Below are 13,313 nucleotides of genomic sequence, written 5' to 3' on the forward strand. Positions count from 1 at the left end.
TTTGAGCTTTTGGACTAATATCCACATAACAGTGAGTGCATACCATGTGTGTTTTTCTGTGAATGGGTTACCTCACTTAGGGTGATATTTTCTAGTTCTATCCATTTGTCTATGAATTTCATGAAGTCATTGTTTTTGATAACTGAGTAGTACACCATTGTGTAAATGTACCACATTTTCTGTATCTATTCCTCTGTTGTGCATCTGGGTTCTTTCCAGCTTTTGGCTATTATAAATAAGGCTGCTTTGAATATAGTGGAGCACATGTCTTTGCTATGTATTGGAACATCATTTGGGTATATGCCCAGGAAGTATAGCTGGCTCTTTAGGTAGTACTATGTCCAATTTTCTGAGGACGCTCCAGACTGATTTACAGAGTGATTGTACCAGCTTGCAATCCCACAAACAATGGAGGAGTGTTCCTTTTTCTCCACATCCACGCCAGTATCTGTCGTCATCTGAGTTTTTTTTAATCTTAGTCATTCTGATTGGTGTGAGGTGGAATCTCAGGATTGTTTTAATTTGCATTTCCCAGAGGACTAAGGATGCTGAACATTTCTTTATGTAAGTCTCAACCATTCAATATTCCTCAGCTGAGAATTCTTTGTTTAGCTCTGCACCCCATTTCTAATAAGGTTATTTGATTCTCTGGAGTCTAATGTCTTGAGTTCTTTGTATATATTGGATATTAGCCCTCTATCAGATGTAGGATTGGTAAAAACCTTTTCCCAATCTGTTGGTTTCCATTTTGTCCTAATGACAATGTCCTTTGCCTTACAGAAGCTTTGCAATTTTATGAGGTCCCATTTGTTGATATTTTTATCTTAGAGCATAAGTCATTGGTGTTTTGTTCAGAAAATTACCCCAGAGGACATGGGTCCAAGTCTCTTCCCCACTTTTTCTTCTATTAGTTTGAGTGTATGCGGTGTTATGTGGAGGTCTTTGATCCACTTGGAATTTAGGTTGGCACAGAGTGATAAGAATGGGTTGATGTGCATTCTTCTACATGCTGACCTCCAGTTGAATCAGCATGATTTATTGGAAATGCTATCTGTTTTCCACCAGATGGTTTTAGTTCCTTTGTCAAAGAACAAGTGACAATAGGGTTCATTTCTGGATCTTCAGTTCTATTCCATTTATCTGCCTGCCTGTCTCTGTATCAGTACCATACAGTTTTTTTTTTATCACTTTTGCTCTGTAATACAGCTTGAGGTCAGGGATGGTGATTCCCCTAGAAGTTCTTTTATTGTTGAGAATAGTTTTTGCTATCCTGGGGTTTTTGTTATTCCAAATCAATTTGCAAATTGCTCTTTCCAACTCCATGAAAATTAAGTTGGAATTTTGAGGGGATTGCATTGAATCTGTAGTTTGTTTTTGGCAAGATGGTCCTTTTTACTATATTAATCCTGCCAATTCATGAGCATGGGAGATCTTTCCATCTTCTGAAATCTTCAATTTCTTTCTTCAAGACTTGAAGTTCTAGTCATACAGATATTTCACTTGCTTGGATAGAGTCACACTGAGGTATTTTATATTATTTGTGATTATTGTGAAGGGTGTCATTTATCTAATTTCTTTCTCAGCCTGTTTATCATTTGTGTAGAGGAAGGCTACTGATTGAGTTAATTTTATATCCAGCCACTTTCCTGAAGTTCACCAGGCTTAGCAGTTCTGTGGTGGAACTTTCCGGGTCACTTAAGTATACTATCATATCATCTGCAAATAGTGATATTTTGACATCTTCCGTTCCAATTTGTATCCTTTTCAACTCCTTTTGTTGTCTAATTGCTCTGGCTAGGACTTCAAGAACTATATTGAATAAGTAGGGAAAGAGTGCCTTTTCTAGTCCCTGATTTTAGTGGGATTGCTTCAAGTTTCTCTCCATTTAGTTTTATGTTGGTTACTGGTTTGCTGAACATTGCTTTTACTATGCTTAGGTATGGGCCTTGAATTCCTGATCTTTACAAGACTTTATCATGAAGAGGTGTTGGATTTTGTCAAATGCTTTCTCAGCATCTAAAGAGATGTTCATGTGTTTTTTTTTTCTTTGAGTTCGTTTATATAGTGGATTACATCGATGGATTCCCGTACATTGAACCATCCCTGCATCCTTGGAATGAAGCCTACTTGATCATGATGGATGATTGTTTTGATGTGTTTTTGGATTTGATTTGTGAGAATTTTATCAAGTATTTTTGTGTCAATATTCATAAGGAAAATTGATCTGAAGTTCTCTTTGTTTGGTTAAGGTATAAGCGTTAATTGTGGCTTCATAGAAGGAATTGGATAGTGTTTCTTCTGTTTCTATTTTGTGGATTATTTTGGATAGTATTAGTATGAGGTCTTCTATGAACATCAGACAGAATTCTGCACTAAACCAGTCTGGTCTTGTGTTTTTTTTCGGTTGGGAGACTTTTAATAACTGCTTCTATTTCTTTCGGAGTTATGGGACTGTTTGGTTTATCTGATCCTGATTTAACTTTGGTACCTGGACTCTGTCTAGAAAATTATCCATTTCCTCCAGATTTTCCAGTTTTGTTGAATATAGGTGTACTGGCTAGTTTTGTGTGTCTACTTGACACAAGTTGGAGTTATCACAGAAAAAGTAGCCTCAGTTGTGGAAATGCCTTCATGAGACCCAGCTGTAAGGCATTTTTTCAACGAGTGACCAAGGTGGGAGGACCCAGCCCATTGTGGGTGGTGCTGTCCCTGAGCTAGTGATCTTGGGTTCTATAAGAAAGCAAGCTGAGCAGGCCAGGGGAAGCAAGCCAGTAAGTAACATCCCTCCATGGCCACTGCATCAGCTCCTGCTTCCTGACTTGCTTCAGTTCCAGTCCTGACTTCCTTTGGTGATGAACAGCAATGTGGAAGTGTAAGCTGAATAAACCCTTTCCTCCCCAACTTGCCTCTTGGTCATGATGTTTGTGCCGGAATAGAAACCCTGACTAAGACAAACTGATACCAGGAATGGGGTATTCCTCTGACAACTTGACCATGTTTTTGGGAGAACTGTGAAAGGACTTTGGATCTTTGAGCTAGAAGAACTATTGGGATGGTCAGAGCTTCTGTAGGAGCTTGGAAGATAATGTTGAGAACAGTCTTGAGTAACTGCAGAAAGTAAGGAGAGACCACTGTCAGAATAGGGAGAGTAAGGAGAAGCAGAGAGGGTAATAGCAGGGTACACATTATCTGATATGGAAAATAAAAAAGGGGGGTACTTTAGGGAAGTAGGGGTAACACAACGATAAGTATGCCTGAAAGGTACAAGAAATTATACTATAATGGATTAATCTTTTAAAAACCTAAAGTACATATAATCTGTATGAAAGTACACAAATATAACTTAAATGAAATTTTCCCATCTGTACTGACAGTGCTCCCTCTAAGAGCCAAAGACCACCTAACAAAAACTTCCAATAATCAGGTATGAAAAACCTTCTTTTGAGCTATTGGTCAGGGCTGTCCAAGAAATTCCTAAAACATTACAAGCTATAATGATTGAATTAGGTTGCTCTGCAGAAGCAGGAGATAACTCCCCATTGCCGAAGACACCATGCACTTCAGACACAGGGCCCAGAGTTCCCTGAGCTGGAACTGATCTGGATGTCTCTTCTCCTGAAGATTAGGTTTCCTGGTACCAGAAAGCACCAAGCAAGCTTCCTGAGGAGAGAAGTAACCAATAGTGGTAGCCAGCTATGATGCCTACAAACCACAACAATGACCAAGATGCACAACAATCCCAAGAGGGCAGTTGCGGCATGCATGCCTTGGCAGGGACCAACAGCTTTCTAGCTGGACTTACTTAACAAGAGGAATCTATTCCTGGTACTGGAAACCTAGGCAACTATCCAGAGCTAGTGAGGTCATGCATATTAACCATCATTCAACTGACCTAGCATGGTCCCCAACAACATCTAAACAGTTACTCTTACAGCCTCAGGTAAGTGTAGTCCTTATCCTCATGAAGAGAACTTTCCATGGGACAGATGGAGACTCTATTGATGAAGTTTAGGGTTAAGGCTTGGGTCAGAGTTAGGAACAGTATTAGGGCTAGGCTAGTGTTAGGATTAGGCTTAGTGCTGTTTTCAGGCCCCAGGTTGTTTAAGGATAAGGTTCAGTTTAATGTTCAGGTTTAGGTTAGTATTAGGGCTATGGTTTAGATTATTAATCAGGTTACAATTAGGGATAGTTTTCATGCCAAAGCTTTTAAGAAAGTGATACTGTACTGTGAGCTTGTGTAAGGCTGTGAGCATGAGTGTGGGTGAGTGGAATAGTATGTTTGCATGTCTTGATGTGTGTTTGTGTTTCTATAGGAGTATGGTATGGGGTACACGACTTTAAGTGTAGGACCACGTTTCTCTGAGGATGTATTCAGAGGTATAAAAGAGGTGTGTGTGTGTGTGTGTGTGTGTGTGTGTGTGTGAGAGAGAGAGAGAGAGAGAGAGAGAGAGAGAGAGAGAGAGAGAGAGAAAGAGAGAGAGAGAGAAAGAGAGGCATTTTATATGAGCATGTTTTGTGTATGCATAAATGTTTGAATTTTTACGTGTGATTAGTACAAGAACTCTCAACTAAGGTCTCTAAGTCTATGCAGTCTAGCCCTCTGGCCTTTCTTAGAGTTGAGACCATGTGTAATTGGGACAGAATTGTATGCAAATGGTGGAGTGACTCACGTGAGGGTCCAATGACCCTACCTTGAGCTTCCTTCTGTGAATGAATACTGGCCATCCATGGACCTGAGGTGTTACATACTTAACAGGCAGAGCTGATCTCATGGATAACAGCTGTTTGGGTAGGAAGAGAATGCTGTGTCACACTTGGATTTGCCTCCTGTTTGTACTCTTGAGCACTTTGAGCAATAGAAGCTGGATTCTGGAGCCATCAACCATCCGCTTGTGAGCTACCAACCCCATGAGAAACTAAAGAGGCAGGGAGGGCCTATATTTACATCACGGCCACAGCTCTGCAAAAACCTGAGGAAATGTTCTGGAATCCTGCAAACGAGCCCCTGGATGTCCCACCACGGGAATCAGGTGCCAGACTAGATGCACATACGTCCTGCGATGTCAGCTCCTGGAGCCAAACTCATTCCCCACAGCCCACTGACTCGTCACAGTCGCCAGTAGCTTCCTGTCATCATGATCCTTCCTCACTGTGACAGAGGCGCCATTTAACATGGAAAGTCGTGTCAATGGTGGTTAGTTCTGAGGTCTGGACCTTGGTGACTGGCCAAAGGTCCAAGTATGAAGACCAGCAGAACCAGGGAAGCTGTGTTCAGTATAAGAAATAAAGGAGGAAGGATGAGTACTGTCTAGATGCTGTAAATTCTCCCTTCCCAGTAATGGCTACTTTTCCTCTTAAGAATGAAGACTAATCATCCCATATATTTTTATATTGAAAATATTTTAAAAGTACTCTATAATCTGATCATGGTTTCTCTCACTCATCTCCTCCCACTTCTCCACTTCCCCACCTTCTCAGCTATATGCTCGCTCGCTCTCTCTCTCTCTCTCTCCCTCCCTCCCTCTAGCAAACAGACACATAAAAATAAATAAATCAAACCAGAATAAAACAAATCAATCAAACTGAAAACAAACAAACATTCACAAGCAGGGACACACACACACACACACACACACACACACACACACACACACACACACATATGCAAAAGACCAGTAAAGTAAAATGGACAGAGCATCAGGAGACAAAATATCTCCAAGAGTTCCCCTGCATAAATGTTAAATGCCCCTCCTGGTCCCCTTTCACTCTGTGTGTGCACTTTTGGACTGGCTCCCCAGGTCTACTCTATCCGGATGGCAGTGACACTTGATTCACGGTGACCAGTCAAACATTTGCGGTTCTCAACACACCGGCCAAGCTGACATGTTGAATTCACCTCCCGTCGTTTCGCATGCCTGCCTATCTTCAGAAATAAACGCCGCTTTCGGTCCCCAGCTCTGAAAAAAAAATAAACGCCGCTATCTGGACTCAGAACACGGAAATAGCGTCATCGAGCTGCGCGTCATCAAGCCACACCGCCTGCCCAGTGGAAAAGCGGCTCAACCACTCGGGAAAGGCGCCTGCAAAAGCAAAAGCCAACCAAGTTTTGCGGCAGAAGCGGTTGGCCACAAAGGCGCGTGCGCAGAGACGTCGTCCGCTGCTCTTTACTCCTAGTATAAGTATTTCCGGGGTGAGGGTGGGGGTGGGGGTGGGGGTGGGGGTCGGGTGAGGGTTCGGGAAGGAGTGCGTGTTGCTCTAAAAGTAAAGGCTGTCTAGGGACCGTCAACAAAGCTGGTAATAACACGCAATCGTGAATACCGGTCATGCAACAGACATTTAGTACCCAGTACATACCAGGCATTATTCTAGGGGCTGCTACCTAAGCCAGAGGTCTAAGTCTGATGGTCAGGCAGCCGTCAGCTTTCCATCACCCCACTCCATGCCTAACACAGTGCCCAGTGTACATTATACGTTCAGAATAAGTAAGCAATCGACTATGTAAAGACCTCTTGGGACTCTTGCCTCCGTGCTGGAGCTGTTGGCTTGCAGAGACCCTGCAAGGAAACGGGTGGCCAGTAGCAGGTGCTGTGGAGTCACCAGGGTGGGCTGTGCCCAACACTGATCCCTTTTCAGGCTACACGAATGGCGGGGGCAGCTGGTGGTGGTGGTGCTGGACTCGCGGTATCCACAGGATTGGAGGCAGCAACGCTGCAGAAGCTGGCGCTTCGGCGGAAGAAGGTGCTGGGGGCCGAGGAGATGGAGCTGTATGAGCTATCGCAGGCTGCAGGCGCCGCCATAGACCCCGATGTGTTCAAGTGAGAAGGCGAGGGACTTTGAGCTGATACTCTCTGCATCTGCTACTCCAAAATATCCGGGTCTCTATAAGGAGTTTCAAAACGGTGGCGCGACTCTTGGATCATGTCTGCCCTATGGCTTGCAATGTTCACTAAGCACTGCATTTGTTTCCCCAGGATTCTAGTGGACTTGCTGAATCTGAACGTGGCTCCCCTCGCCGTCTTCCAGATGCTGAAGTCCATGTGTGCTGGACAGCGGCTGGCAAGCGATCCCCAGGACTCGGTGTCCATGTCTCTGTCCACGTCCACATCAGAGACCCGAGGTTAGAGGTGGGCTGGGTACTTCTGCCAAGAGGGTGCCCAGGGTTGGGGAGGAGCAGAGAACTCCAGGATGGCTTGTCTTATAACTTCTTAGCCTGTCTATAGGCCTCCTTCCAGGAACCTTAGTTGACTCCGCGTTTGGGATTGTACTGTTAGACCAAAGACTGGTCCAAGCAGGCTAGGGTCCATCTGTCTGATTCCTTACCACTTTTTCATCATGCCACATTCTACAGGTACTGGAATAAACATGGCTTTGGTCTTCATTTGCCTGACAATCACAAACAGGGTCAGGGATGTGCTCAGAGAACAGAGCAAGCAACTCCTTACTTACCCTTCCCAGGCCCAGGTCTAGCTCCCACATCTCAGGCCAGGCCAGCACACAACCCAATTTTTGGGTTACAGGACTGTAGCCATCTGACTGCCATGGAACATGGGTCTGACAGAAAGATTAGCCCAGTGCTCAGGTGTGAAGGGTTCCCCTGCTCTTGTGGTCGTGACTGGGACCAGGTATAAGCAGATGATGGTAACCAGAGTGTGTAACAGAGGGATCTCTTATCTTCCAACCTACCCATCCTATCTGTTTGCATCTGTTCTCTTTGGCTGTTGGAACCCTCTGAAATACAGCTTGTACTCCTAGAAGAGTAGAAGGAGATCCAGTGGTGGTTCCCTGTCAGGAACAACCCAGAAGGAATACAAGTGGGGTAAAATGAGCAGCCTGGCCCACTGAAGGGAAGCTGACAGGCCTGGGGACCCACACATATGCACTGAACACCCTCTTTCTGATCAATTTGTGTCTCTCTGGCCTCAAACAGTCTCCTTCCTCTGCTAGGAGGAGAAACAAGGGTAACCTTTTTCTCAAGCCTGCAGCCTCTCCAGGTCTGACGGCCCTGATCCCAAGCACCTGTCTCCCTCCCCCGTCTGTTCACTCTGGTTCTCTTGCTGCCTGTCTTCTCTTTTCACAGGCATTTGATTGTCTGATCTCTAGGTTTGGTGTTGATGTGCATACTTCCACTGGAAATTGCCATTGTCCCACAAGGCCAGGACAGCTTTGAGCTACAATACCAGCCGTGCAGCTCAGAATCAGGACACGTTTTCTTGCTCAGTCTATCAAAGACAATAGTATTTTTAGAATATGCATTTGGGCTGGTGCTCCAGGATAAGACCAACACCCCGACACTTGCACAATTTAAAAATCCCTACTCAGGCAGAGGATGTAGGTCAGGGACAAACATGAGGTATCATGGTATGCCGTAGGGAACATGACCTCAGCCTCTTCAACACTGCCCCTTGGCTGATTGCAAGTATGGCATAGGGAACAGATGCCTCCCCCCAACCTCCTTGACAACACATTTTCAGGTCACCCACATGTACTTGTAACCTGTGTTTTCTCTCCTGCCTAATTTGTGGCCTGAGATATCATTCATGTATTGGCACATATGGTAAGATATGGGTCCAGTTATTAGGGTACGTGGGTTCCCAGGGCTTATCCAGTTGTTGTTCCTCTTCCATATGCTCCCCATGTTGCTGAGCTCTGTCCTAAGTGCCTCCTCTAGGTTGAGAAGGCTGAGGAGGATTGGGGATGGACTACAGAATGAAATAAAAAATACCTGTTGAGGACAGGAACTACAGAGTTGTTAGCTCTGGAAGGTTTAGTCCTAGAAAGTTCTGAGGGATGTTGTAAACTAGGAAGCTTAGGAATACTGGCTGCTGTGGAAGGAGTGAAGGAGAGTGGAGCACAGGTGGGGCTGAGCCTGTAGTGTAAGACCCTGACTCTTGGTCAGTGTACTTCGAGACACTCCCGAGTCAGACACTGAGATGCAGATTGATGCAAAAGCAAGAGGTTTATTTTCCAGCGTGTCAGGGTCAACCTTCAGTCAGTCCCTGAAGGTGAGTGATGAGAAGGCAACCCAGAATGGCTACTACAAGCAGTTTTTGTACTTTTTAGGGGCACAGGTTACCTCAGTAAGGTTATAGTTCAAACTTATTGGCTAAGCATATTAACCTTTAAGTCTATTATTGGCTAGCAAGCATCAGTCAGTACATTCTGAGAATTTTCTACTCAAGAATGTTCCTGTGGGAGGAGAATGGAACTTGGCCTAGCCTTGACCTGAGGTGTGTGGGTGTAAGGCTGGTGAAAGCCCCTAGGGTCCTTCATTAGCTCATAGGTTACCAGGTGAGGCATAGAGATATCTGACTTCTGTGTGTCTTAGCATCCGTACCCTCATACTTTTAAGCTACCCTATCAATGACCAAGTATGAGATGGGGAATGTAGCAGGAGTGGTCAGAGTTGTTCCAGTTGGAGGGATGTGATGGCCGGTAATGTCAGGTTTGTGACCATTGGCGTTTGCCATAGCTCCCCTGGAGGAACTAGATTGGCTGTGCTCCAGGCCATGAGTTAGATTCTCTTCAGCTCCTAGAGTCTGTATATCTTGATGCAGCAGGACTCTCTGCAGCTGGACCCTGGCTGTCCAGGTGGCCTTTAGTGAATCACTCATGTCTAGCAGAGAAAAAGGAAACAGTCCTGCAGTCACTGACCACAGTGGTCTTCTTTCATGCGGAGGAAAATGGGTTCAGTTCAGTGCTTCCCTATTTAGAATTAGGGAAACTTGACCATTTGAAAAGCTCTCCCTCCAGAAAGCACAAGGTAAAATTTTGAGTGTAGAAGCCAGACATCTTTCATAAGCTGGACTGTTCAGTAAATGAGCCATAATGGGGCAGCTATGGTCAAGGCTGGATTTTGAAGGACTACTATGAAAATGAATACAACATCTCATGAATATAAATGGACATATAATGAGATAATAATCAAGCTGTCCACTGATAGCTGTAGGAACTCATCTTAAGACTACCCCTCCCCTACAAACACCAAAAACTACAAATGCTCAAGTTCCTCATATAAAATGTCTTTCATGCATGCTACCTTCCTTCCCTCTGATTTTTTTTTACATTGACAGACATCTTCATATTTTGATGCAGATTTGAAGTTCTATTTTCTTACATTGGTACAAAATTAAATATTGATACAGATTTAAGGTTTTCATTAACATAGATCTTTATATATTGATCCAAAATTTAAAACTAATTTTGTTACTCTTAGATAGGCATTGTGCCTATGCAACTCACTTAAGATTACCAGGGTTAGACCAGATATTCTTCTTTTTTTTTTGAATTGGATATTTTTTATTTACATTTCAAATGTTATTCCATTTCCTGGTTTCCTGGCCATGAGCCCCTTATGCCATCCCCCTCCCCTTTTTCTATAAGGGTGTTTCCCCTCTCCGACTACCTCCCCTCCAACATTTCTGATATTCCCCTGCACTGGGGGGGGTCCAGCCTTGGCAGGACCAAGGGCTTCTCCTCCCACTGGTGCCCAACAAGGCCATCCTCTGCTACATATGCAGCTGGAGTCATGGGTCTGTCCATGTATACTTTTTGGGTAGTGGTTTAGTCCCTGGGAGCTCTGGTTGGTTGGCATTGTTGTTCTTATGGGGTTGCAAGCCCCTCCAGCTCTTTCAATCCTTTCTACAATTCCTCCAACAGGGATCCCATTCTTAGTTCAGTGGTTTGCTGCTAGCATTCACGTCTGTATTTGACATGCTCTGGATGAACCTCTCAGGAGACAGCTATATCAGTCTCCTGTCAGCATGCACTTCTTGGCTTCATCAATATTAACTAGTTTTGGTGGCTGAATATATATGGGCTGTATACTCAGATGGGGCAGGCTTAGAATGGCCATTCCTTCAGTCTCTGCTCCAAACTTTGTCTCCATATCGCCTCCTATGAATATTTTTGTTTTCCCTTTTATGAAGGAAGAGGTAAACCTGTGCCAGATACTTAAAAAGTTCATTCTTAAAGTTCCATTTCTCTAGGGCCACTTCTGGTGTGATTAGTCAGGGTTGTTTAAAGGAACTAAACTGATAAAATGAAAACATGTATTAAAATTATACATACATGCATACATATATAAATATGTATACTCAAAAGGGATTCATCGGAGTGGCTTACAAGCTGCAGTCAGAGATACAGTCCAACAGAAAGTCCAAGAGTCAAGTAGTTTTTCAGTTTACAAGATTCAGTGTCAGCATTCCCAACCTGCTGTTAGAGTCCCCAGGGGTTTCTACAGAGTCTTGAGTTTACGTTGGAATTCCAAAAAAGGGGATTCTAACACCAGCAAAGAAATGCTTCAGCAGCAAGACAGATGAGTCAGGGAAAATGAGAACAAACAGGCAAAAAGCAAAAGCTTCCTTCTTCCCTGTCCTTTCTTGTGGGCCGCCAACAGGTGTGGCACAGAGTTAGTGCTGGTGCTCCCACATCAACTCTCTTACCAATGTGCCAGCATCTTAGGTTTTAGTTGATCTCAGATGTAGTCAAGTTAACAACCAAGATTACGAATCCTATATCTGCAGCTGAAACGGGTTGTATACAGCAGAAAGGTGGGCATATTTCCTGGGAAACAGAATGGTAAGTGTGCTGCAGCTGAAGTCTGCCCTAGTCCTCATTATTGGGTTCTATATCTTTTCAGGAAGAAACCGAGGTGGCCCCATTCTTGGTAATGTGACTATAGTGGCAGAACGTGGAAGCCGTGAAAGACCCATCCAGAGGATGCCACGCCAGCCCAGTGCTACTAGGCTGCCCAAGGTGGGAGGACCTGGAAAAAGTAACTCCCGAAGCAGCCCATAGGCTAGAACAGAGATTGCACTTGACACACACTCCTCAAGGCAGATGGTGTCCATCTCTTCATTTCCTTAAACCCTTCTGAGAAGCTGAACATCTGTAGCTGCTGTTTTTTGATACTATTAAAAGACTTAGATTTAGAGTGGATTCTATGTGGAGTCCACCTTTCTGCTGTATATGGTTTTGCTACAGTCAAACTTGGACACATAACAGTGATTTTTGTCTTTTTAAATCTTATTTGGAGTCTAAGAAAATATATATGAGTCTTCTTATAAACAAGCCAATGTGCTTTCCAGAATGTAAAAAGTTCCCAGAAGGCCCACCTTTCACAGTGTTGGTAGGTACGGGTACCAGTATGGTTGCCTGGTGAGTCCACACCTCAGTATGGATGGGCTGTTACCCTCTGGATCATACATGTTGTGAAGACTTCAGTAACATGCATTTACCCCTCCCCGCCAAACCTCCCTTTTAACAGTTAACCCAGTATTAGGAATTCTGTGGCCATTGCCCACACAGATATGTTTTAGATTCTCTATTTCTTTTCTCTTTCTGTCTCTCTCCTTTTTTGTTTGTTTAAATTGATAAAGGTGCTTACTTTATAACCCATGCTGGCCTGCACCTCAATATCCCCTGTCATCTGCCTCCTTAGTTCTGGGACTGAAGTTCATGTCCATGCCACTCTCACCATGCCAGGCTGAACTTTTTTTATTTTTATTTTTTTTAACTTTAGTTAGCATGCCTCCTCAGTGTAGGAATGATCAAGCATATGCTTTAAGTGGGCCCAAGCCTCTGCCATGATTGTGATGTTGCTGAGCCAGCCTCCTGTTCCTTGGCCTTGTCTGTCCAAGATCATAGTTGGGAAAGGGCTAATAGTTACTGCTCACCTGACTGAGAAGGAAGAAAGTACCCATGGTGCTTGAATTGAAAGAGCCAGACTTGGGGTCAATATCAGGCTACTGGGAAAATTCCACCACAAACCTCTGAGTAAAAAGACCCCTCTCTTCCAGGAGAAGTAGAAGTAGAGCTAGTTTAGTTCCTGAAACAGCTGCAAGCCAAACTGTTGAACAAAATCACCTGTGACTCCCAACCAAAAGTCCTGAATGGTAAATTGAGTGGATTTGGAAGTTGTTTCACTCCACCAAATGCACATAGTACCCTGCCTAGTTACCACTGTGCAAATCTGCCCCAATTGTTTGCAAGGTTAACTCTCCCTGTTAGAGTCTGCTCCCCTTGAAGTGGGAAGGCCCCAACACGTCAGAATGAATAAACTCCTTGCTTTTGCATCACTGCCTCTGTTAGTCTCATTCAAGAGGTCCCAGAAAGGTTCAATTTGTACCTCACAGAATCAAGTCCAGATACAGTAGCCACTTTCTCTTTAATGGAAGACACATTGTAGATACTCTTCCATGACTCCCTTCTTACATTCTGGAGAAAACATTATTTCCATTACCACCCCGGCAGGCAGCCCTCCTGTGACTGTTGTGGCTATCATGGTTTAAGGAGAAGGCCTACTCTGTGTTGAA

At 44.1% G+C, this 13,313-nt stretch overlaps 1 protein-coding gene across 6 annotated transcripts; it reads left to right on the forward strand.

Annotated features, from left to right (window-relative positions):
- Positions 1 to 5,968: 5,968 nt before the first annotated feature.
- Positions 5,969 to 13,073, forward strand: Mzt2b (mitotic spindle organizing protein 2B). 6 transcript variants are annotated; one of them, XM_006248731.5, is made up of 4 exons: positions 5,969 to 6,173; positions 6,634 to 6,815; positions 6,972 to 7,117; positions 11,639 to 13,073. In XM_006248731.5, the coding sequence occupies exons 2-4, from the start codon at positions 6,643 to 6,645 to the stop codon at positions 11,794 to 11,796; spliced, it is 477 nt and encodes a 158-aa protein (XP_006248793.1). In that variant the 5' UTR covers positions 5,969 to 6,173; positions 6,634 to 6,642; the 3' UTR covers positions 11,797 to 13,073. The 6 variants fall into 6 exon arrangements, with proteins under 6 accessions (XP_006248793.1, XP_006248792.1, XP_038943987.1 ...); XM_006248730.5 differs by having other exon boundaries at positions 6,012 to 6,179; XM_039088059.2 differs by having other exon boundaries at positions 6,041 to 6,190.
- Positions 13,074 to 13,313: the final 240 nt, after the last annotated feature.

This window comes from Rattus norvegicus, chromosome 11 (genome assembly GCF_036323735.1).
Source record: "Rattus norvegicus strain BN/NHsdMcwi chromosome 11, GRCr8, whole genome shotgun sequence".
In the NCBI taxonomy this organism is placed as follows: Eukaryota; Metazoa; Chordata; class Mammalia; order Rodentia; family Muridae; genus Rattus; species Rattus norvegicus.

Bases quoted from the DNA above. Each gene is read 5' to 3' on its own strand.
- Mzt2b (XM_006248731.5), top strand. From the start codon at position 6,643: ATGGCGGGGGCAGCTGGTGGTGGTGGTGCTGGACTCGCGGTATCCACA. The intron at 6,816-6,971 runs GTGAGAAGGCGA...TTGTTTCCCCAG, and splicing joins ATAGACCCCGATGTGTTCAA to GATTCTAGTGGACTTGCTGA. The intron at 7,118-11,638 runs GTTAGAGGTGGG...ATATCTTTTCAG, and splicing joins GTCCACATCAGAGACCCGAG to GAAGAAACCGAGGTGGCCCC.